Here is a 24,417-nt window from a genome sequence, read left to right on the forward strand (position 1 = left end):
ACATTACATATTAACTAAATCGTACAAATAGTACCTAAATCTGATCTGGATTGCGATCTAAATGATATGTGCACTCAACAAACCAATATTAGTGTTCATAACTAGCGAGTATCCAAATTAGTTATTAAAAACAGAATTACAAATAAAATTACGAGTTTTAGTGAAAAAGTGAAATGCATTGAGCCAGCAAATGATTCTTATCAGTGATTTCTATGACAGACCAAAAGCCTTCATTTGCATCGCTTAGTGAAGTGAAGTCGCGGCTCTCTTAACACTGGATGCTATACCGTTCATGGTCATAAGTTTTTTTTTTATTGCCTTTGTAGGCACACGAGCATACGGCCCACCTGATGGTGAGTGGTTACCGTCGCCCATGGACTTCAGCAATGCCAGGGGCAGAGCCAAGCCGCTGCCTACCGCTTAATACTCTCCACAAGCCTCGTTTGAAGAAGGACATGTCATAGCGCTCGGGAAACACCGTGGAGGGGAGCTCATTCCATAGCCGGATGGTACGTGGCAAAAAAGATCTCTGGAAACGCACTGTGGATGACCGCAGTGGCTCCAGGTAGTATGGATGAACTCTACTCCGGTGGCGGGCGGTGCGATGGTAAAAACGAGACGTTGGTATCATCTCGAACAATTCCTCAGAGCACTCCCCATGGAACATGCGGTACAAAATACAGAGGGAACCGAAGTCCCTCCGCAAGTACTTAGAGATATAGCGAAGCAACGGGCTACCACTAACATAAAATTAACTAACATTAAATATTAATAAGCAAGCTAGATTAGATTAAATAGGCCAGAATCCCACCGGTGAGATTATGAAAGAACGGAGTGGATGCGACGTATGGGTTGCGGATGCGGAGGAATGTATGATGAAACTGAAGTGAATAAGATACTTAAGGTCTCCGAATACGTAGGAGGGGAGACTTGTTAAAAAAAAAGGAAAATGAAAACGGGCTAACACTGAGCTCTCCTTGAAGCGTTTGAAGAAGAATAAAAGATAATTCGAGAATATGAAGCCGACTTACTCCCCTCATTGTACTGCAGAACAAGCTTAATACGCGAAACTTAAATTTTTTAGAGTGATCCAGAAAACAAGCTATCGGTTGCGCCTACTAAGTTTCTCGCCGGATCTTCTCAGTGGGTCGCGTTTCCGATTCGGTGGTAGATTCTACGAAGCCCTGCTCTTGCTAGAGCCAGTGTGAGCAACGGTCCCGGTTTGAGCCCCGTGAGCTCACCTACTTGTTCGCTGAATCTATAATAACCCCTCGTTATTAGAATAGGTAGCCAAAAAATGTGGTTCGCAATCAAACATGAATCTCACATCTCTTTTTCCTCTTGCGTCCCACATTAGTCGGGATCATCAATTTTACGGCTGGCCTGCCTGACGTAAAGACTCCTTAGGTTATATCTCCAGTAGTATATCTATTGCAACATATAATATAGAGTATTTTTCTCTTTCTTTATTTAATTTTTCTCATACTTCAAACATTTTTCGTTCTATGATTAGCATTTTAATATAATATTATCAACATTGATTCTCGCACCTGTGACGTTTGTAATCGCGAGCGAACCGTTTTCTTCAGTAATGATATTCTCTGAACGAGACCAAACAGTTCTTATCTGCGATTGGTTGATATCACGAGACATCTGTGATGATAATAACAGAAACAATTTTATAATCAGACAAACACAAAGACGTAAGATAGTTCTTGGAAATTAAAAACTTTTTTTTTATAAATTAAGAATACATTTATAATAAGATTATATTTCTTACCGTTATGGACTTTAAGCATACGTATATATAGTCTGAGCATTGATTATATATCTTTATATATATATTTCTTCTGTGCGTGTGTTTGTTACTGAACTCCTAAACGGCGGGACCGATTTTAACGAAACTTTCTGTGTACCTTCAGGTGGATTTTAAAATGGCTTAGATTGACAAATCAACCTGGCAGATGGCGCTGCAGCGGTATCTAGGCTATTTATCATTCCTAGAAAAAAAAATATATGGCAAAACAACGTTCTTCTAAATATACAATGTACCTGTTTTGTCGTTTGCTTACATTAAATCCAAACTAGGTAAGAGATGACATACGTCATTTTTGAGACACGTCAACTTGTCGAAACAAATAAACATAGTTTTTAATACTAGGTTAATTGTTTTACTAGGTTACGTGACGTCATAATTTTGACGTCAAAGCTAATTAACTTAAGGATAACGTTTCGGTAATTACATAATATATTTCCGCCATCAGCAAACTGGTGTTAGGAGAAACGCGCGGAAAAAACATTTTAAAGGAAAAATAATGTAATTAATGAATAATAAATAAACGGGATGTTTTGGGGAAAATCCATTGACAACATTCGAGGAGTCCACTCGAACTCGGATATACCATGTTCTCATCTACCATTAATATCTGCAATATATTTGCAATATCTTTGCTGAACCAGATTCTCACTTTACATTTATTATTTACTTCGACGAATGTGTTAACGCTTCTATTTCATTCCTTTAGTCATAATGTTTCCTTACACGTAGTTTATTTACATTGAAAAGTAATGAACATTAAATTAACGAAGATCTTAATATATATTTTTTTCCTGATTCATTGTCTAAATACTTTTTAAAATCACACAATACACATATTGTAAGTGGAGGACAAACTCACGGACTAGGATTAAGTGCAATTAATCGTCGTGGCCTAAAGGATAGGACGCCCTGTACATTCGTATCAAACGACGCAACGGTGTTCTAATCCCGTAGGCAAGTACCAATTTATCTAATGAAATGCGTACTCAACAAATGGTCACGATTGGCTTCCACAGTGAAGGAATAACATCGTGTAATAAAAATCAAGCCCGCAAAATTTTAATTTGCGTAATTACTGGTGGTAGGATGTCTTGTAAGTCCCCATGGGTAGCACCACTCCATTTCTGCCGTGAAGCAGTAATGCGTTTCAATATGATGAGTAGAGCGGCCGTTGTACTGTTAAAATGAGACTTTAGAACTCATTTTCATGCGACAGTTACGTTGTAGATGTCTATGGGAACCGGTAACCACTTAACACTATTTAAGCAATAAATAAAATTGTTGCCACAACTTAAAGACAGAACAAGGTGTCGTCATGCACTTCGGAACTTATTGAGTCTTACAAAAAACTACTGTCAATTAAGACTTTCCACAATGACATATGGCGTTGACAACACAAAAATGTATGTCCTTAAAATACAGGTCACTAATGACAGCACGTGTAACTCTTTACGTAACACCTCAAAACGCATAACTTTCTCAGCGTAAATATTGTAGGTTCACATTCTAATTTATAGAAACTAGTCCCGATTTGTGATATATGCGGATCTTGTTATATTAACATTTCTCTATCGAATTTCTCAATAAATGAATTCTGAGATTTCAGGAATTTTTTTGGAAAGTTTTAGAAGTTAGAGAAGTTTTATTTTTTTTGGAAAGAAGGCATTTAAAATTAACATAACTATTTATTGTCATTATTATTACGGAGTCCAACACTCATATAAATATTAGCCTATCCATTAAGCACATGTATTTTCTACATGGATACCAAGTTTCAAATCAATCGGATGCATGGTTCAGTAGTTATAACGGAACATCCGTAAAAACCACTGTAGATCTATATATTAGTATAGATTATGTGACCTAATGTCAAAAAATATTCAGAGCAGCTTCAGTATGTACATGTAATCAAATGACTAACTCTTCGGCTGTATAAATTGCATTGACGTCTAACTGTACTGTCATTTATGCGGTAACACCATAGAGTGGCGCTCCTACGTCGTTGGCAACTCGAACGCAGTGTTTCGCTGGCCGAATTAAAATGAAGACGTTTTTTTGTTTGGCCGTGTGTTTTTTTGTTTGCGTGTCTGGTTGGGGACGCGGGGACCTAGAGAAATTCGGACCGTTCCAATTGGCTCTGCGTTCTGGGTTATTGAAATGTAAGTATTTTTATTAAACTTTTTTTATTTAGCGAAACCCTAATAAATAGGTAGGTGTCGTTATCGAGTTTATTTCTGGCGAAGACTAATTTTGTATATCCCATTTGATGGATAAAAACTCGAGATGGTTGATTGTTAGCTAGGCACGTATCTCGAAGTGGATACTCAGATTCGCACGTGCACTGTATATTGCTAATCTATCAAGCTTCCACCGTGTTTACAAGTCGCTGGTCGAAATAATGCTGTTAGGCTGCTGATGATGACAATGTTAAGGGCTTAAGACGCTTTTCATCAAATAGTCTTTACAATATTTTTTTATATTTTTTAAGAAGTAAAAAAATTACAATAACCAATTTTAAGGTTTTTAAAATTGTGTTATTACTAGATTTTCGTACAAGGCCACAAGAGATTTTAAAGTGTTTGCCGAACCGTGAGTCAACTAGAACGCTTTATCTGCTATCTTCCGACAAAAATAATTAATCTATAACAAATAAAACTGTCTTAAAATTTAACAACGTTCTTTTAAAGCCTAATTTACAACTAAACGCCATTATTAAACCTGGAATTGCGAAGCGTACCCTCTTAAACACATAGCGAAATTGCATTGAGTTTTTCAAACAAAGGCTGAGAGATGAGCATAGTATGCATAAATTCAAGCTCTGAAAATCCTTACAAGACAAGGCGATGCATGGAAAGACGTGTTTTAGTAAATAGGGTATTTTACCCAACACAAGACGGTCCGCTGCATACTTTAGGACGTATTAATGGCATTTTTTATTACTGGAGAATAGGATACTACTTAAAATGTGGTTTTTTGTTGAAGTAAAAAGGCCTTTCCCTTTGATGTCTTATTGAAATCAATACAGTAACGATATTTTTTCTTTCACAGGTAATCATAACAGAAACTTGAATTTGGACGTCAGCGGGATCGATGTATATTTCTATGATTTTTCAAAGAACGAGGTGAAAACGTTTACCATCGATGAAGCAGCTAACGGTATCCTCTCATACCCAAAATTGGATAAAAACAAGAAATTCATCACCTTCGTTGGTGGCTTCAAATCACAAATCCACAAACGTACCGAGGAACAAATCAGAGATGCTTTCAGAACTGTACCGAACAGTTATTTGATCATGTTGGATCATTCTCTATACACCAACAACAAACAAGGCAATAGGAAGAGCTACGAGAGATCTGTTAAGTACGTTCACTATATTGGTAAAGCGTTGGGACAAATGTTGGTTAAAATTCGTGACGGCGGTGTAACCACACAGAAAATGCACTGTATTGGCCACAGTCTTGGAGCGCAAATATTGGGACATGCTGGCGATGAATTCATGAGGCTGGGCTTTGAGAGAATACAGAGGATCACCGCTTTAGACCCAGCCGGACCTTGCTTTTCGAACAGTTTTATTGAGGAGCAGGTTAGAGCTGGTGTGGCGAAATACGTTGAGGTCTACCACTGCAATGCTGGCGGTTTGGGTAGTTCCAGCGTATTAGGCGATGTGGACTTCTTCATTAACAAAAACGGACAAACCCAACCCAACTGCAGCACTCCTTGGATTCCCGGCATCTTTGACTCGCCAAAAGCGGCTTCGTGCAATCACAGAACTTGCATTGACATTTGGACTGCGTCAGTGAGACATCCAGAATGGTTCCCGGCATGGAAATGCAACTCGTATAAGGACTTCAAGAAGGGAAGATGTGCAACCAGCGAAATGTCCATAGCCGGCTATTGGAATCCTGGAAATGCAACTGGTATATACTACTTCAAGACCGATGGCTACAATCTGAGTTCATAATCTGGAGAGTCAAAGATATCGCCAATTGATATGACATCATTTTGATGTTCTTCGTAATAATAACAACAACAAACTGGTTTTACTGGTGGTAGGACCTCTTGTGAGTCCGCGCGGGTGGGTACCACCACCCTGCCTATTTCTGCCGTGAAGCAGTAATGCGTTTCGGTTTGAAGGGCAGGGCAGCCGTTGTAACTATACTTGAGACTTAGAACTTATATCTCAAGGTGGATGGCGCATTTACGTTCTGGATATCTATGGGCTCCAGTAACCACTTAACACCAGGTGGGCTGTGAGCTCGTCCACCAATCTAAGCAATAAAAAAATAAAAATAATACAAAGCAAAGATAGGACAGAAGGAGCTATCCCAGCTAATGTTTTAGGTGTATCAAAGTACAGAACAAATTGATTTTCAGTAAACGGAATTGTAGTTTTGCATATAAATATTATCTGAAATGTAAATAAAGTATATGTTTAAGCATATGTAATCGATATTTTCGTTTAGTATTTGTTTGTTGTGATGTCTTGTGAGCCTTCACGGGTAGGTACCACAACCCTATTTCAACCGCGACGCAGTAAGTTTCTGTATGAAGGGCGGGGCAGCCGTTGTACTTTTTTTTACTTTAATTTTTTAGTTGAATTTCAATTAACTCAATTTTTTTTTTCATTTTTTTTTAATATTGAACTGTCATCGGTCCTTAATAAGTACGCCAAATTTCGAGTTAATCCGGCGTTTTGAAGGGGGTCAAAATCATGTTCAAAGTTTCCGTTACATACTAACATACATACGTCTGAAGCTAATAAAAGCGTATTAAAAAAAGGAACGAAATCAAAGCCTCACTTGTCTTGGAGAAACAGCTGTTTTACCCTACAAGTCGGAACGCGTGATTTCTTCGCGGCAGAAAAGTATCTGGTCAAGCTTACTGACAACACACGCATTCCTAATAATTGGAAAAATAAACATCAAATCAACTGGTGGTAGGACCTCTTGTTTACTGGTGGTAGGACCTCTTGTGAGTCCACGCGGGTAGGTACCACCACCCTGCCTATTTCTGCCGTGAAGCAGTAATGCGTTTCGGTTTGAAGGGCGGGGCAGCCGCTGTAACTATACTTGAGACCTTAGAACTTATATCTCAAGGTGGGTGGCGCATTTACGTCGTAGATGTCTATGGGCTCCAGTAACCACTTAACACCAGGTGGGCTGTGAGCTCGTCTACTCAACTAAGCAATAAAAAAAACACATTAACGATACGAAGCGACGTAAAACACGACAAATTCAAAAGCGCGCAAAATTAATTTAATTCTAATTTGACGCGTTAAGGAAACCCTCAATGGAGAAGTTCAAGAAACGTTCTTCCCCGTATTTTATTATGAAGACAAATCGTTTACTATACAGGGTGTTTAAAAAATAAATTGTTTATTTACAAACGCTGTGTTATTTATTCACTGCAACTTAATGAATATAATTATCTATATATTAATACGTGAAGCAAAAACTTTGTACCCCTTTTTACGTAAATTGCGCGGACGGAGGAGTCTGAAATTTCCAACACTTATAGAGAATATAGAGCAGGAGTGCAGAAAGCGAATATTTTTTAAAAATTATGCATTAGTAATACATTAATTCAATAAAAAAAATATAACACATACTACCATGTATTTGACCCACACACGCATGCATACTATTTCCTTATTGTCAAATTTTTCTTATTGCTTATAGTCTGTGGTCAAACTGAGAATAGATTAAATATTGTTTGTCTTTATTAATATTTGTCTAAAGAGTATGTAGTCTTGGCGAAATCTGTGATTATAATTAGTCTTACTTATAATTTGAAATAACTATAGTCCACTACCGGAGGACCACTAGTTAGTATTATTTTGGATCTGGTGTTGAGTGGTCACCGGAGCTCATGGACGTCGACAATGTAAATACCGCCGCGCACCTTGATACATGAGTTCTTTACCTCAGTGTTACAGTATCTTCCTTCCTCCTCCTTTTTTACTGGAGGTAGGACCTCTTGTGAGTCCGCGCGGGTGGGTACCACTACCCTGCCTATTTCTGCCGTGAAGCAGTAATGCGTTTCGGTTTGAAGGGCGGGGCAGCCGTTGTAACTATACTTGAGACCTTAGAACTTATATCTTAAGGTGGGTGGCGCATTTACGTTATAGATGTCTATGGGCTCCAGTAACCACTTAACACCAGGTGGGCTGTGAGCTCGTCCACCCATCTAAGTAATAAAAAAAATGTTTTCCGGTTATGTCTTTGAAACGCGCGGATAGCTCGTCAAAGAAATCTCCCTTGATTGTATTAATTTAATTTTTTTTAAATATAAATCTATTAAAATTTAATTAAGTTAATGATATATTAGATTTAATTTAATTAGATAGTAACTTACGTATGTGTGTGTGTGTGTGTATGTGTGTGTGTGTGTGTATGTGTGTGTGTGTGTGTGAGAGAGAGCGTATGTGTGTCTTTAGGCATCTGCTCAGTTATTAAAAATATTTTTTCTGTATGCACCTATTTTGAGTTGCAATCTAGATTGTTATGTTAAATATTTAAACATTTAATAAATAAAAAATACTAGGGTTTCTTTTAATTCGTTTTAAGAACACCCTCTACATGAGTAGCTTTAGAATAAACAGGAAATGTAAACACACAAAGGTAAATTCTTAGATGTCAAACACAGTGAAAGATCTTATTGAATTTGTTATTTAGTTTTAATGATATAAATACTATAACATAATTTAGGATATGCTCTGCTGACACTGGTAACGCTTATACAAAATACAATAAAAGCATTGGACTCCACTTATCAGGACGCGTTAACTTCGTAACAATTAAAAAAAATATGCTAATATTATTTTAATTTTATTTATTCATACCCACAAAACAGAAATAACACAATTCAGACTCTTGGAACATCGAAAATAAAACTATCAAAGTAATGCTAGAATTCGATAAAGCATATGAATACTACTAAAAGCGGAGAGTCCTCGTGAATTTTTGAATAAGCTCACAAAGTGCAAGCTCGAGTTGTCAAGCGTAAAAGCGCCTAGGTCTCGTGACTTCACCTTCTTGTGACGTCATTAGTAATGCAAGACGAGTGCAGAACTAGTTTACTTGAGCTTCTAAATAAGTTTCGTGCTAACATTCCCGCGTGTAATTTTAAGTTGTATATTTAGTGTTTGCTACATTATTTTGTGGGTACAGAGTTCTGAGTTTTTTTTCCCTACCTATGCTGATAGCCTTGAGAGACTATTTCGGCTTCTCCTTGACGTGTAGGTGAGCTTACGGGGCTCAAACCGGGAGTGTTGCTAACACTGGCCCTATCAAGAGCAGTGCTTCGCAGAATCTACCACCGGATCGAAAACGCGACCCACTGAGAAGTTCCGGCAAGAAACTCAATGGGCTGTGTCTATGGGTTAATTCACTCGTCGAGCCCTTCGTCGCGAGCGACGGGTTCGACGAAGACGGTGACCGGTGCTTGTGGTACCTAAAAGCACCGTTAATGAATCGGGAGGTTCCGTAATTATGTGTTTAGGGTGACGTCGACTGTTTACCATTCGGTCTTCAGGATCGGGTATGTTTCTAAGTCAGAAGTTCATTCCAACCACATGGAAATCTTACGTACGTTTTCAAATATAATTTCGCTACTTATCATCCGACTCTGGAATGAAACGCTTATACTGCAAATGATCTCCCTGGAATTACTGATATCTATGAACTAACCAACGCGGACCAACACGTGTTTGCCTTCGAGAATATTTTTTTTATTTGATAGAGATATTTCTGAAGGTTAATATAAAAATTAATATAAAAATCATATAAAAAAAATATAAAAATCAAGAAACCCGTAAAATTATAATTTGCGTAATTACTCGTGGTAGGACCTCTTGTGAGTCCGCACGGGTAGGTGCCACCACCCCGCCTATTTCTGCCCTGAAGCAGTAATGTGTTTCGGTTTGAAGGGTTGGGTAGCCGTTGTAACAAGACCTTAGAACGTATATTTCAAGGTGGGTGGCACATTTACGTTGTAGATGTCTATGGGCTCCAGTAACCTCTGAACACCAGGTGGGCTGTGAGCTCGTCCACCCATCTAAGCAATAAAAAAAAATTATTCATTGTTATTATTATTAAACATGATTAATGGATGTCATATTTTTGTTTGAATTACGTAAACTCTCAATATCTGATACTGATGCTAATTCAGTAAACAGCTGCGTATAACTTAAATTTAAACAGACAGTCAGCCTAAAATATTATTTTCCAGCAGTCAAAAATGTATCTACTGTAATTAAGGCTTTCTCTAAAGAACATTCATAGCGTCTTAATGTATTTCGGTTTTTATTGAACAACATTATTTTAATCTGTTTTTGAAACTCAGTTTAATTCACACAGAGCCCGTAAGGAGTAGTTTTAATTTGTCAGAGCTTAGCTGTTTCGTATTAGTCAGTCTCGGCGCGTAAATGAGCTCACAAAATATTAAGCGGATTTTTGTACTTAAGTCAAAAGTAGACTAAATTCAAATAAAATTAATACCGTATTTGCCTTCTTCATAAACCGAATACAGACCAACTGAAAGTTGATTGTTCTGCGTCTTTTATGGACGTCGGCAATACCCAGAAGCACAGCCTCCACAGGCTCCCTATCGGCTTTTCCGATGCATCAATTATTATGATTATTATGATCTTGACAGTTGTAAGGTATTAGTAATTGATTTTATAACCTAAACGAATACATAAATAATAATTTTAAGGAGTACTGTATATATTTTATTTTATTTGAAACTAATCACCGCGACAAAAACGCCATCTATACATTTTTTACAAACCATTTAATTTGAAATCGACGCAAATATAATCCGTGACAGTAGAGAAAATGCCGCGAAAATTAATACCATAACTTATCGCTGGAGAAATAAAAACAAATTAATTGAAAAAATAAGTAGCTTTGTATATTCACAAGCGTACTACGGAAACAGTAACTATATGTATGTATGTATGTATGTAATATATTTATTCATAAAAAGTTACAATTTAATTTAAACCATGCCCCGCAAAACTGCATACGCAGTTTGACTGCAGGTAACTCGCTTTATACAAACATAGCTTATAAATTATTTAATTAGGTTATATTAATACAATTAATTTACAATCTATCTATCTATAAATATAAAAATGAATTGCAGTTCGTTAGTCTCGCTAAAACTCGAGAATGGCTGGACCGATTTGATTAATTTTGGTCTTGAATCATTTGTGGAAATCCAGAGAAGGTTTATAAATGCTCGGAATTAAATAAAAAGAACAATTTTGTTTTTCCTTTGATGTGTCCCCCGTCGGACGGATTCTTTTTGTTTTCTTTCATTTATCGATTGAGGCACTACGAAGTCAAGCTGGGTCAGCTATTATTATAATATAAATCAAGCGATCACCTTAGTCTCTGAAGAATTATTGCGATATAAAGAAAGCCGGTCGCCCACTAAGCTAATAGTTAAGCTTAACGAAGGACGCCGGTATACAATTCACTACACGTTCTTATCCTCAATCCTCATTTCACAACGTAGCAGCTGAGTCGAATTAATGACAATTTCAAGATAAGTTTGCATAATCCGAACAACATTTGGGCCGTCGGTCTGTCCGGCAAAACACCCGCTCGGTTCAAGATCGTCCCTTTGGCGTTTCCGATAAACTTGTGACCCCGACGGGACCTATACAGGGTGTCCTACAATGGATACATCAAATTAAAACGTGGCTACAGTATCAATAAATCAATATTTTTTTGCTTACATTGGTAGACGAGCTCACAGCCCTCCTGGTGTATGGTATGGTTACTGGAGCCAATAGACATCTACAGCATAAATGCGCCACCCACCTTGAGATATAAGTTCTAAGTCTCAAGTATAGTTACAACGGCTGCCCCACCCTTCAAACCGAAACGCATTACTAGCTTCACGACAGAAATAGGCAAGGCGGTGGTACCTACCCGCGCGGACTCATGAGGTCCTACCACCAGTAAGAATCGTGTCGAACAGAGTCGATACACTGGACGTTCAAGGTCCTGAATCTGTTTAATCTGGTCTTATATGTCCACGAATTCGACAATCATAATATTCTGTGTTTTTTGCTACTAAAAATGCAGAATCTCACGTTCAATCTGATCCGCATCGAGTCCGAAGTATCAATTAACGATCCAATTAGCACATTAGCAACGAAAGCGCGTAAATAGTAAGCACTAGAGATAGAAAAATGATTCTCCCGTTTATATTTAAACAGTGGACGAAATTTACAGTACATTTGATAAAATTCAGGGAACTGAAAACATTGGCGGCGGAAAGATTTAGGGATGTCACGCGGGTAATGGAATGTCGTGCGAAGTCTAAAAGTACTTTAGCGAGAGATATTCTAAGTTGTTATGGAAAAGTTCCAAGGGCCTACTTATTTCCACAGTGAAGCGAGTTGTGTATTCCTGTTTGAAGATTGATAATTCCGCTGTCAATTCTAGAGTTTGAACTCATAATGTTCACATTGTGATATCTCTGAGCTCCGGAGTGTCCACATAACACCAAGTGAGCTCTTCTATCCATCTGTTAAAGTAACGGAAGAAAAAAGTTTTTATCTACGAATAGATTCTATTATAAATTAGATCATAAACAGACATACTAAGAAGTATTATGCATAAGTAAAATAGAATAAGAGATAATTAAATATTAGTTGACGCTGTGTGAAACTGCAATTTATAGTGTGAGGTTGATAATAATGATTTTTATAATTAAATTATTTAATTTATTTAATGATAGATAAATCACATAATTCAAGTAATAAAAAAAAAGAACACAATATTCCTAACCTAAAAGTACATGTTATTATCCGCAACATGCTTCGTCAGATTACAGAAATAAAGTTATCAGCAACATGCTTCATCAAATTTTTTTAATTATATTCTTAATATCCGTCTATTTGTATGTTCGTGCTGTAACCATTGGTCACATTTTCATACAACATTCATAGACAGACAAAGATAAATTTGAAACAATAAAGAGAAAGAAGAAAAAAAGAAGAATAATCTAATTGTTCAATATGGAGGTAACGTGAATACAATTCAGCTACAAAAATATTTGAAACATGATATCACAACAGTGGGTACACCAGTCAACTGTATTACGAACCTAAACAGAAGCAAAACCTAACAAAGCAATCAAAACACAAAATAGTAATAAGCTGTCTTAGATCTAAGAGCGATATATGAAAGACCTCCATTCGAATGATATAGTTGGACTTTATTAATTACTAGCTGACCCGGCAGACTTCGTAGTGCCTCAATCGATAAATAAAATACCTAAACTTTTGTATAAAATAAACTTTAAAAAAACAAAAGGAATCTGTCCGACTCAAAGGAAAAACAAAATTGTTTGTTTTTGTATAATTCCGAGCATTTTCATATTTATCTACCTTATAAACCTTCTCTGGACTTCCACAAATAATTCAAGACCAAAATTAGCCAAATCGGTCCAGCCGTTCTCGAGTTTTTTTTTTTTTTTTTATTGCTTAGACGTGTGGACGAGCTCACAGCCCACCTGGTGTTACTGGAGCCCATAGACATCTACAACGTAAATGCGCCACACACCTTGAGATATAGTTCTAAGGTCTCAATATAGTCACAACGGCTACCCCACCCTTCAAACCGAAACGCATTACTGCTTCACGGCAGAAATAGGCAGGGCGGTGGTACCTACCCGTGCGGACTCACAAGAGGTCCTACCACCAGTGTTTTAGCGAGACTAACGAACAGCAATTCATTTTTATATATACATATAAATAGAAGATAGATATTCATTAGGCGCATGTTCCGATTTTTGACAGATAAATCTATTGACGTAGCGACAACCCTACGCGTCGACACCGCAACGTTGGGCGCTATTGAATCGTAAAAGGATTACGAGCGCCCACTGAGCCACTTAAAAATGCTTTTAGGGTTACACGAATAAATAATAATTACATCCAAAGCGATGATTATCATTTGTCCTGTTAATAATAATTTTATTCGCACAATTAGTGAAACTAGAGGTCCCGCAGTAGTCGAAATTCGACTATAATTAATAGGAATTGTATAATAAGTTTGTACACTATTATGATTGTATTTTATACTTCTGTAATCACAAATTTCGCCAAGACTACACTAAAAAAAAATATTAATAAAGACAAACAATATTTAATTTATTCTCAATTTGACCACAGACGTCAAGAACAAAAGTTTGGCAATAAATAGTATGCATGCGTGTGTGCGTCAAATACATGGTATGTAGTGTGTGTAATGTTTTCTTTATTGAATTAATGTATCTTTTAAGCATTATTTAAAAAAAAAATTAGCATTGTGCTAAAATTTCATACTCTTCCGTCCGCGCAATTTTCGTAAAAAGGGATACAAAGTTTTTGCTTCACGTATTAATATATAGATACATGTTCGAATGTAGGTTGCAGTGAAAGCGACACATTGATTTTTCCTTTAGTCTGCACATGCAGTTTTTTTTTTATTGCTTAGATGGATGGACGAGCGCACAGCCTACCTGATGTTAAGTGGTTACTGGAGCCCATAGATATCTATAACGTAAATGCGCTACCCGCCTTGAGATATAAGTTCTAAAGTCTCAAGTATAGTTACAACGGCTTCCCCAACCTTCAAACCGAAACGCATTACTGGTTCACGGCAGAAATAGGCAGGGTGTTGGTACCTTTTTTTTTTTTTTTATTGCCTTTGTAGGCAGACGAGCTACGGCCCACCTGATGGTAAGTGGTCACCGTCGCTCATGGATGTCAGCAATGCCAGGGGCAGAGCCAAGCCGCTGCCCCTGGCATTGCGTGCGGACTCACAAGATATCCTACCACGAGTAATTACGCAAATTATAATTGAGCTGACGAACTTGGTTTTAAGCGATGTCTGAATCCCATTGGCACTATAACGCGAATGTTGGACCAACTAAAGATATATCCACCGTCCATATGCACAAAATGACAAGTCAAAAACAAAGGCTTATATAGTTAATATTTGTAGATACCCGTACACAGGATACCGATTTTTTAAAACCAATATCATTACGCTTGTTCTTTGATACGACTAGAGGGTTTAGTAGACTACAATATAAGTATATTGAAACTACCTACCTGAGCATGGACAAGATAAAGGCGTAAGAGTATTATAATTAAAAAAATACCGTTTTGGACATGTCTCCATGGCGTAGTGACCTTTGATATAGTCGAAGAAACAAGTTTTGTTTTTCAGCTGTGTTCTACCATCAATCGGAACCTTGCTTCATGGCATAAATAGGCAGGGTGTTAAAACGTACCCAGGCAAATTTAGAGTCCGCCCCACCGTCACCAAAAGCCGGTTGGCAATCGCAAAACGCTGGTATACCAGAGAAAGCTATCGCCCATTGTCCAATCCAATCCAATCAATCCTGAAGTCGCCTTTAATGACACCCACGGGATGGGATGGTGCTGTTTTAAAATGAAACCAAACAGCCAAAATAAACAATCCTTTAAATTGTCTTTTCTTGTTTAAAAATATTTTAAAACCAAACTGTCACGACTTGGCTTATCTGTATTTTCGTCACGTTCCCGCGAGAAATCTCTAACTTGGTGTCTAAAGAGCTTTCAGAAAGCATTATACCTAGCTCATCTTTCTTCTTTATGTGGTCCAAGATAAAAACTTGTTCCGTTTATTTAACTTTGTTTTCGCTGCGCTATGAAGTTGATACTTTTTTTTTTTATAACAACTAAGAGGCAAACGAGCAAGACGGGTCACCTGATGGTAAGTGATTCACCGCCGCCCACGGTCACCAGCGCTTACGCCAGTGCGTTGCCTACCCTTCAGGTAAGAATATGCTCTTTTCTTGAATAACCCAATGTCGCAGTTGTTGGGGAAGACCGCTGATGGCAACGAATTCCAGAGATTTACTGTGCGTGGCAGAAAACTGTTTTTAAAACGCATTGTAGTGGAACGCCAACCATCCAGATGGTGTGGATGATAGTTCCGGCGAGACGATCGGTTGCAAAAATCAGCGGCTTCTATTAAATTGAACAACTCCTCGGAACACTCCCCGTTGTAAATTCTGTATAGTATGCATAGGGAAGATAGATCCCTACGCAGTGCCAAAGGATCTAGCCGATCGGCAAGTTCAGGATCGTCGACAATCCGAGATGCCCTACGAACTAGAAACTAGAACTCATAGTTTAAAGGTGGGGGGCGACATTTATATTCTTGATGTCTATGGGCTCCTAATTGATAATTAAACCCGATTTATTTATTACGACAATTCACTTTTTCGCTTTATTGAAGTGATCCGAAAGTGAGCGAATTCGCTTTGCTTCTTATAGAAATAACTCTCCTCATATCGTCTATTCCATGCTTATATAGTCGTTTCGACTATGCAATCAAATTTTTCGAACATTCCCGATAGAGCTAGAACATTCTAGAAATCTTCGAGACTCGTCTTGACTCGTCTTGACTCGTCTTACCTATGTCAAAAACATTCTTGGGACGCTTAAAACCATTGCAACCCCTTAACAACTGAAACACCAAAGAATGTTCTGACGCATCTTTCGTGAATGTAGGAATATTCAAGAAATGTTCCGAACACTCAAGAGATGTTGCAGTTGCTTCAATATACGTTTTTACTATTTCACGACAGATGTCGTAACTCGTGCCGACATGACAATACTATAAAATGAATTTAATGTTTGTGTTTATAATTTGCGATAGTTTTAGTCGATTCAACTCCAGAAGTGCGTCGTTTTCTTCCTAATCAAAAAAATACGTGTTTGTATGTGGCGATATCATAAGAGTGACTCACTTCAGATGTCACTGGTTCTGAATCGAGCATAGTGGTTTGGAGTATTTCAAACGTTGTCTTTCAGCGTATCCAGAAATGGATTTAAGAGTTCTCATAGATGACAGCCTTTTATCGTTTGTGTTTTAGCGAAAGCGTGCATAATTTAGTACGTATAAAATTAATTGTCGGAAACCAAATCGCCATTTCTCATAACTTATAGCACAGCGTAAACTGTACACAAATACACAATAACACAATGACGGAAGTAGCGGTCACGTAGTGCAACTTAGAGGACGGAAACGACACGTCCCACAGAGAAATAGTTTAATTTTGTACGAACATTATCTCGAGTGTCATTTTAGAAATTACTGTAAAACGGCATCTCAAGTGACAAATATGTGTCAGACAATTGCATTCATATTTTTGTCTCTTTCTAAACGTATTATAGTTTCGTAGTTTCGTAAGGTCTTTAGAGTTTTAGCATATTCCTGTGGACCGAATGGTTAAACAGTCGACGTCACCCTAAACACGTATCTACAGCCTACTGAGTTTCTCAGTGGGTCGAGTTTCCGATCTGGTGGCAGATTCTTCGAAGCACTGCTCTTGCTAGGGCCAGTGTTAGCAACACTCCCGGTTTGAGCTCCGAGAGCTCACCTACACGTCAAGGACAGGCTGAAATAGTCTCTCAAGACTATCAGCATAGATAGGGAAAAAAAGCGCACCATTTCTTTCTTGTTATCGTCAATACAAAAGAAAAGTTAAAATTTTAATGTATCAAGTTGAATCTATATTTTGACACTTATGATCGAGCATAAATCAAATTAAAATTTCTACATTGTGCTACCTCAAGCTAGGACCTTGTTCTTTGTTTTGGGTACCGGCAACACATACAAGATAAAGTCTAGTCCATCGGGACCCCGCATACCAAATATCTTTTACAAATATACTAACTGTCCGGAAAAGGACCACTTGACCCAGGTTGCATTATTAATAGTCACTAACAGCCAAACCAAAGAGACTATATAAAGCTATATTATCCCAATTAAATTGAATCGCATTAGCAACCGGTTTCAGCCAACAAACATCCGGTCGAAACCTCTAACCGGGTTGCGGCGGGCAGCGGTCGCTATCATCCGGCCCCCGGTAATGAGTACTGTAGCAAATGAGTAAATGTACACACGAATGAATACATAATTAATTGCTCCCGTATAAACTTAAGTAGACTACGCAACGGCTCATATGGTTTTAAATGGCATCTCAGTTCTATTATGTTTCATTTTTAATACGCTTTTATTAGCTTCAGACGTATGTATGTTTGCAACGGAATCTTACTAGAATAGGTAGGAAAAAAATGGATCTTACCATATCCCATAATAAAACACAACATGGTTTTCAGAGCTTATTCAAGGATAACATGTTCAGGCAATAGTCGCTTCCAAATTATGTGTACCCTCAATGTATGAGAATCTGTTATCAGAAATTCCAAATTATCTAGAAGCAAAGTAAATATTTTGGTACAAAGTGATCATCAATCACTAGTGCGATGCGTAGGTACACAATCTCCACATTAATTATGTTCGTCCATTATACCTACTAGACAATACGCTCCTACGGACCCAGGTACTAATCGATAAACGTATCGATAAACGTTATTCGTACGAGTAATACTGTGTGTTTATATAATGGCCTTGCTAGCGTCCAAGGGCGATGGTACCCACTCACCATCAGGTGGGCAGTATGCTCATCTACCTACAAGACAATATAACTTTTTTTTTTTTTGAGTTTATGGCCTGGTATCTCTAGACCTTTAGGCCAAAGACAATATAACTAATCGTAAATTGTGTTGGTTAGTTTTTCATTCTTCTAGCAACGAATCGGTGTTACCAAATATTAAGTGTATAATCTATGGGTGTTACATCGAAATACTAAGAACATTTTTTTCAATGTACCCACCACTGTGTGTAGTATTGTGGTTTTCTTCATTTTTCATCCTTAAATCGTTTTTTTCTTGTAATAGGGAATGCTGTGTACTCGTATAAGAGAAACGACTTAGCTCACTTTGTCCATTCCCTCTCTTCACGATCGAGTCGAGTGAAACGCGAGACACTCTATCTATTTTCTCACTCTCGCTCATCCTAAATTCTATCTTTTCTCTCTAGCCGTAACGAATCTGTCGCGAGTAAAATTTTACTCTAAACGCGCCTAAAGAATCTTTACTTGAAAAACTATGGAATTAGTCTAATTACTAGTATACAAAACCACCCTGCCTATTTCAGCCGCGAAGCGTTAAAACATTCTAGTTTGAGAGATGGGTCAGCCGTAATACTTTCACCTGAGAACTTAAGCGTCATGTCTTAAGATGAGCGGCTCTTCATTCCCGATCTTGCGGACAGAATGGAAAGCAATCGACGTCGCCCAAAACACGTCATCTCGGATCCTCCCGAACCACTAACGGTGCTTCTAGGTACTTCAAGCACCGGTCACCGTTCTCGTCGAACCCGTCGCTTGCGACGAAGGGCTCGACGAGTAAATTAACTCTCAGACACAGCCCACTGAGTTTCTCGCCGGATCTTCTCAGTGGGTCGCGTTTCCGATCCGGTGGTAGATTCTGCGAAGCACGGCTCTTGCTAGGGTTCGTGTTAGCAACGTCATCAGGCTTGAGCCCCGTGAGCTCACACCTACAAACGTTAGGGTTACGCTGAAATAGCCTCTCAAGGCTCTCAGCTTAGGCAGGGAGAAAAAAAAAAAAAGAGCGGCCTGACATTCGCACAGCTATGTCTATAGGCCCCGACAACCACACAACAGTCTCAACAATGAATAAATAGATACGTTAACAGTGCTCACGTTTCACGAAAATCTAGTTAAGGTAAATTACCGTCGCGCTAATCAGTTGCATGGTTGCGTAATTTCACGGGAAGCGACCGCCACTGTGTCGTGTTTACCGCACATCGGCGCGGTGGAACAACAAACAAACAAACAACCTACCAGCGATTTGTGACGAGAAAACGTGGGAGAAATTGAGAATTGTTTGAGATTATTCCACCGTCTCGTTTTTACCATCGCACCGTCCGCCACCGGAGTAGAGTTCATCCATACTACCTGGAGCCACTGCGTTCATCCACAGTGCGTTTCCAGAGCTCTTTTTTCCCACGTACCATCCGGCTTTGCCCCTGTAGGTAAACGAGTATACGGCCCACCTGATGATGAGTGGCTACCGTTGCCCATGGACCTCAACAATGCCAGGGGCAGAACCAAGCCGCTGTCTACCGTTAGGTACTCTTCACAAGTCTCGTTTGAAGAAGGACATGTCAAAGCACTCGAGAAACACCGTGGAGGGGAGCTCATTCCAAAGCCGGATGGTACGCGGCAAAAAAGATCTCTGGAAACGCACTGTGGATGACCGTAGTGGCTCCAGGTAGTATGGATGAACTCCACTCCGGTGGCGGGCGGTGCGATGTTAAAAACGAGATGATGGAATCATCTCAAACATTTCCTCAGAGCACACTGGGCGTCTTATCCTTTAAGCCATGACGACTTCAAATTTCTTTGAAGCTATAATGTGCTTTGATTTCAGCTGTATCAAGACACCAAAGGCTTTGATCGGCTCACGAGGCTCCAAAGATTTCTATCTTTAATTTGCCCTTAGTTTGTTTCAATGGCAACCGATAAACGTTTTGACATAGGTAATATTTTTATGCCCAGAGCTTAAACAAGATCTTACAACGAAACTACCAGTGTATACTTGGTACTTTTCGCAATTCCTTCTGTATCTTACGACGTTGGATACATCTGTAAACGATCTTAGTGCGTAATAAAAAACTATTTTTACGATTGAATCTCGGCTGAATAGTTTTCATTTGAAATTTCTGTAGATTCGAACACTGAATATACTTTAGAGTTACGAACAACGAAGGCTGTGACTTCGAATTGCCAAAAAAACACTAGAAATTAAATCTAAAAATACTAAAATACTAGAACACAAGAAACACAGAATCTAATGGTGGTAGGACCTCTTGTGACTCCGCACGGGTAGGTACCACCACTCCGCTTATTTCTGCCGTGATGCAGTAATACGTTTCGGTTGGAAGGGTGGGGCAGCCGTTTTATCTATTCTGATACCTTAGAACTCATATCTCAAGGTGGGTGGCGCATTTACGTTGTAGATGTCTATAGATTTATCTATTCCGTGCTGTAACCCATACCCATAGATAAATCTATTCCGTGGGTTACAGTAACCACTTAAAACCAGGTGGACTGTGAGTTCGTACACCCATCAATGCAATATATAAAAAAAACAATCAACCTAAATAACATCCAAGCCTATAAGGCTGCCAACAAGTTAACTTCTACGTCATTAAGCCGCCAGAGATAAATAATAAACCATAAGCACAGTCCCATAAATCACTCCACACACCCCGCGTCTCATATATTCGTTTGACAATGCAAAGTGAGTTATAGCGTACATCAGTTTTCATTTCTTTCGTCTTTGTGTTACAAAAAAAATAGGCAAAAGATACTCTTAAGATTGTAGTTGTTATTAAAAAAAACATATCAAATATATAAATATAATGATATTGGGTACTCCAGAATAAATAAACAATAAAATACTTAATTGCATTTTCTGTTATATGTATAATGAGAAAACAACATTTAAAGCCCTTAATCTAATAAAATTAATATTTTTAAACAAACTGAACTTTCCTTTTATTGAATTTCAAAGTTCACTGAATGATATATACCTAAGAAACCCTTTTTAGAAACTAAAGAGTGAAGGTCTTTCTTTACATAAATTTTTAACTAATGTAGCGTATTCTATTTAAACTCTGAGAAATTTAGCCATAGTTAAACCTGTTTTTAGAGTAATTAATTCATGCTTAATTTTAAAAAAATCAACGTTAACTTAGAATGTAATCAATGTACTTCACGACTTAATTAGTCACGGACGATTGACATAAGAACTTTGGAACATTCTAAAACTTTAAACTGTTAATAAAACATACTTGGTTCAAATTTGTTGAAGAATTAAAAGAATACAGTGTTACTGGTGGTAGGACCTCTTGTGAGTCCGGACGAGTATGTACCACCGCCCTGCCTATTTCTGCCGTAAAGCAGTAATGCATTTCGGTTTGAAGGGTGGGACAGCCGTTGTAACTATACTGAGACCTTAGAACTTAAGTCATATACGGACAAGGTGAATGGCGCATTTACGTTGTAGATGTCTATGGGCTCCAGTAACCACTTAACATCAGGAGGGCTGTGAGCTCGTCCACCCATCTAAGCAATAAAAAAAAAGAAAAAATATTTAGATTCGCTTCTCTGCAGACTGGCTCCTCTTCAGCATACATGCTATTTTCATATCCACATCGTGCTCTTACAATCCTGTCACCACAAAGGTACGTTAAAATCCATTATGACTCATCGTAAAACTGATTTTTAAATCAAACAAGCATAAATGTTGTGGCAATCCTAAATGTTAGCTGATCAGTCAGCGAAAACACGGAATGAGCTGTCAACAAGCTATTCTTAAATCTACTAGCTTACGCAAGAGACCTACACACAATATATTTTTCTTCTCAATAATTCTAAAGTTCAATGCTATTCGAAATTCGGTCGAAATTCAAAGATACTTTTATTTAAGAATACTATCTTTATTTATAAATGCTTACTAAAAATAATCATTTTGGGAATCTTTAATTTATTTACAATTCATTAAGCACATGGCTGTCGGTTAGAAAAAAAAACTAGAAAATTAAAAAATAAATATATTTTATCATTTCATTAATTCCAATTCCACTAATGAAATATACTTCGCTACTATTGATGTATTCAAATTATTTAACATAACTTTAGTTACGTAAAAAAAACAGTATTACAATCGATCGAATCTCCAATTCGATTTGAATCGAATTCATCATGTCTATATTAACTTTCACTTCGTAGTAGTTTGGACACAGTCTCCTTCGTAAAAATGCAATCCTATCAAAACATTCGACTTTACACAGCCACTATTAAATTAAAGACATCTGTATAATTAATACGTGAAGCAAAAACTTTATACCCCTTTTTACGAAAATTGCGCGGACGGAGGAGTATGAAATTTCCCACACTTATAGAGAAGGAGTGTAGAATGTTATTTTCTTTTTAAATATATGCATAAGAAATACATTAAATCAATATTATCATATTATTATCATTAACAAATATTACACGCACTACCATGTATTTGACACAACACAGATAAATATACTCTTTGTTTATTGTCAAACTTTTGTTACCTATTGTTTAAAGTCTGTCGTAAAATTGAGAATAGATTAAGAATTATTTGTCTTTAATATTATTTGCCTATCTGTAGTGGCGAAATCTGTGATTAAAGAATATAGTCTTTGACAATAGAACCATTATATAATTTAATATACATTTATAATTTCATTTAATTATAGTCGAATTTCGACTACTGTGGGGCCACAAGTTATAATTAATCTATCCCATATCCTTCAGTTGACACATAGAAGACTCCGGTAGCGTTGCCGGGGTTGTGATACCCGGCTATTGTTACTTCATGGGCCGCGCATTTGCCATGTTTGAAGTCGTCGTATTTGTCACACGCCCAAGCCAGATACCAAGTCGGATGGTGGACGCTCAACATATAATACTTCACGCATTCTTTGTGACTGCATTTCGCGGCATCCGAATCACCTTTCGCCGGTATCAAACCCTCGTGACATGGAGGCTGTTTCTTTCCTTTCTTGTTCATGAAGAAGTCTATGTCGGCCAGAACGGCTGTGGTCCCCAGTTCCCCGGCATTACAATGGTAAACCTCAACGTATTCAGCAACACCGGAACGTATTTGCTCCTGAATCAAACTATTCGAGAAGCAAGGACCGGCCGGATCTATACCGGTGGCTCTCCAAACTTTTTCGTTGGTCAATTCGGTATACGTCGTACCAACGTGGCCCAACATCTGAGCTCCCAAGCTGTGTCCAATACAATGTATATTTTTCGACGGATACCCTTTGTTGTGTAGATCGGCCAACACTTTGCCCAACGCTTTACCAATGTAATAGACGAAACTGACCGATCTTTCGTAGCTCTCGAATCTTCCACCTCTGTCCGAAGTGTAACTGGAATGATCTATTATTATTAGATACGTGTTTTGAACGTCCTTGAACGTCTGTCTGACTAGTTCTGGATTGTTCTTGTCAATCTGACTCTTATATCCCGGTACATAGAAGATGAGTTTCCTCGTCACATCCAAGTTATAGGTGGAAGTGATACCCTCGACAGCGACATCTATCGGGTATGAGGTGTTGAAATTGTTCTGGAAGTCGTAGAAGTAAACTTGAACCTCGCTTACGCCTAAATTTAGGGTCTTGTTGTGGTTACCTGGAATAGATATAAACCAGGCGTATGAGCAGGTTTTTTAAAGACGTGGTAAGACGCTAAATGCATATGCGTGTGTGTTCCGAACATGCCAGTGTCTAAATCATCAGTTTTTTTAATTAAATACGCATGTCTAAAACGTGTCCACGATGAAGGAATGACATCGTGTAACATAAATAAAAACCTTCGAAATTTCTATATTTGATACTACCGATAGCAAACTAGGAGATACTATGACCGTGCATTGGTAAATATTATTATACTTTTTCCAATTTCTACACATCATCCACGATGATTTAAGCGTCCACATATGTGTATCACTGATTAGTAATGAAGAATTACACATCCTGCACACGGCACACTATAATAGCAATCATGAAAGCAGAAAAACAGGAAAATCACGAATATATGTATAATAATAATAAATATTTAT

General features: G+C 37.9%; 2 protein-coding genes and 1 long non-coding RNA gene across 3 annotated transcripts in view; 1 reads left to right on the forward strand and 2 right to left on the reverse strand.

Annotated features, from left to right (window-relative positions):
• LOC101740870 (phospholipase A1 VesT1.02) lies at positions 1-6,261 on the forward strand. The gene is made up of 2 exons (XM_004926616.5): positions 1-3,978; positions 4,868-6,261. Exons 1-2 carry the CDS (start codon positions 3,861-3,863, stop codon positions 5,779-5,781), a joined length of 1,032 nt encoding a protein of 343 aa, XP_004926673.1. The 5' UTR covers positions 1-3,860; the 3' UTR covers positions 5,782-6,261.
• The window catches only part of LOC134200489 (uncharacterized), a 24,743-nt gene continuing 5,780 nt past the window's right edge, over positions 5,455-24,417 (reverse strand). Inside the window, exon 2 of the long non-coding RNA XR_009975447.1 lies at positions 5,455-6,334. This is a non-coding gene — a long non-coding RNA (uncharacterized LOC134200489). The remainder of the gene's footprint in view (positions 6,335-24,417) is intronic.
• The window catches only part of LOC101741009 (pancreatic triacylglycerol lipase), a 5,275-nt gene continuing 3,089 nt past the window's right edge, over positions 22,232-24,417 (reverse strand). Inside the window, exon 2 of the mRNA XM_004926617.5 lies at positions 22,232-23,987. Within this exon, the coding sequence (XP_004926674.2) occupies positions 23,080-23,987 (908 nt within the window). The 3' untranslated portion in view covers positions 22,232-23,079. The remainder of the gene's footprint in view (positions 23,988-24,417) is intronic.

Source organism: Bombyx mori, chromosome 17 (genome assembly GCF_030269925.1).
Source record: "Bombyx mori chromosome 17, ASM3026992v2".
Classification (NCBI taxonomy): Eukaryota; Metazoa; Arthropoda; class Insecta; order Lepidoptera; family Bombycidae; genus Bombyx; species Bombyx mori.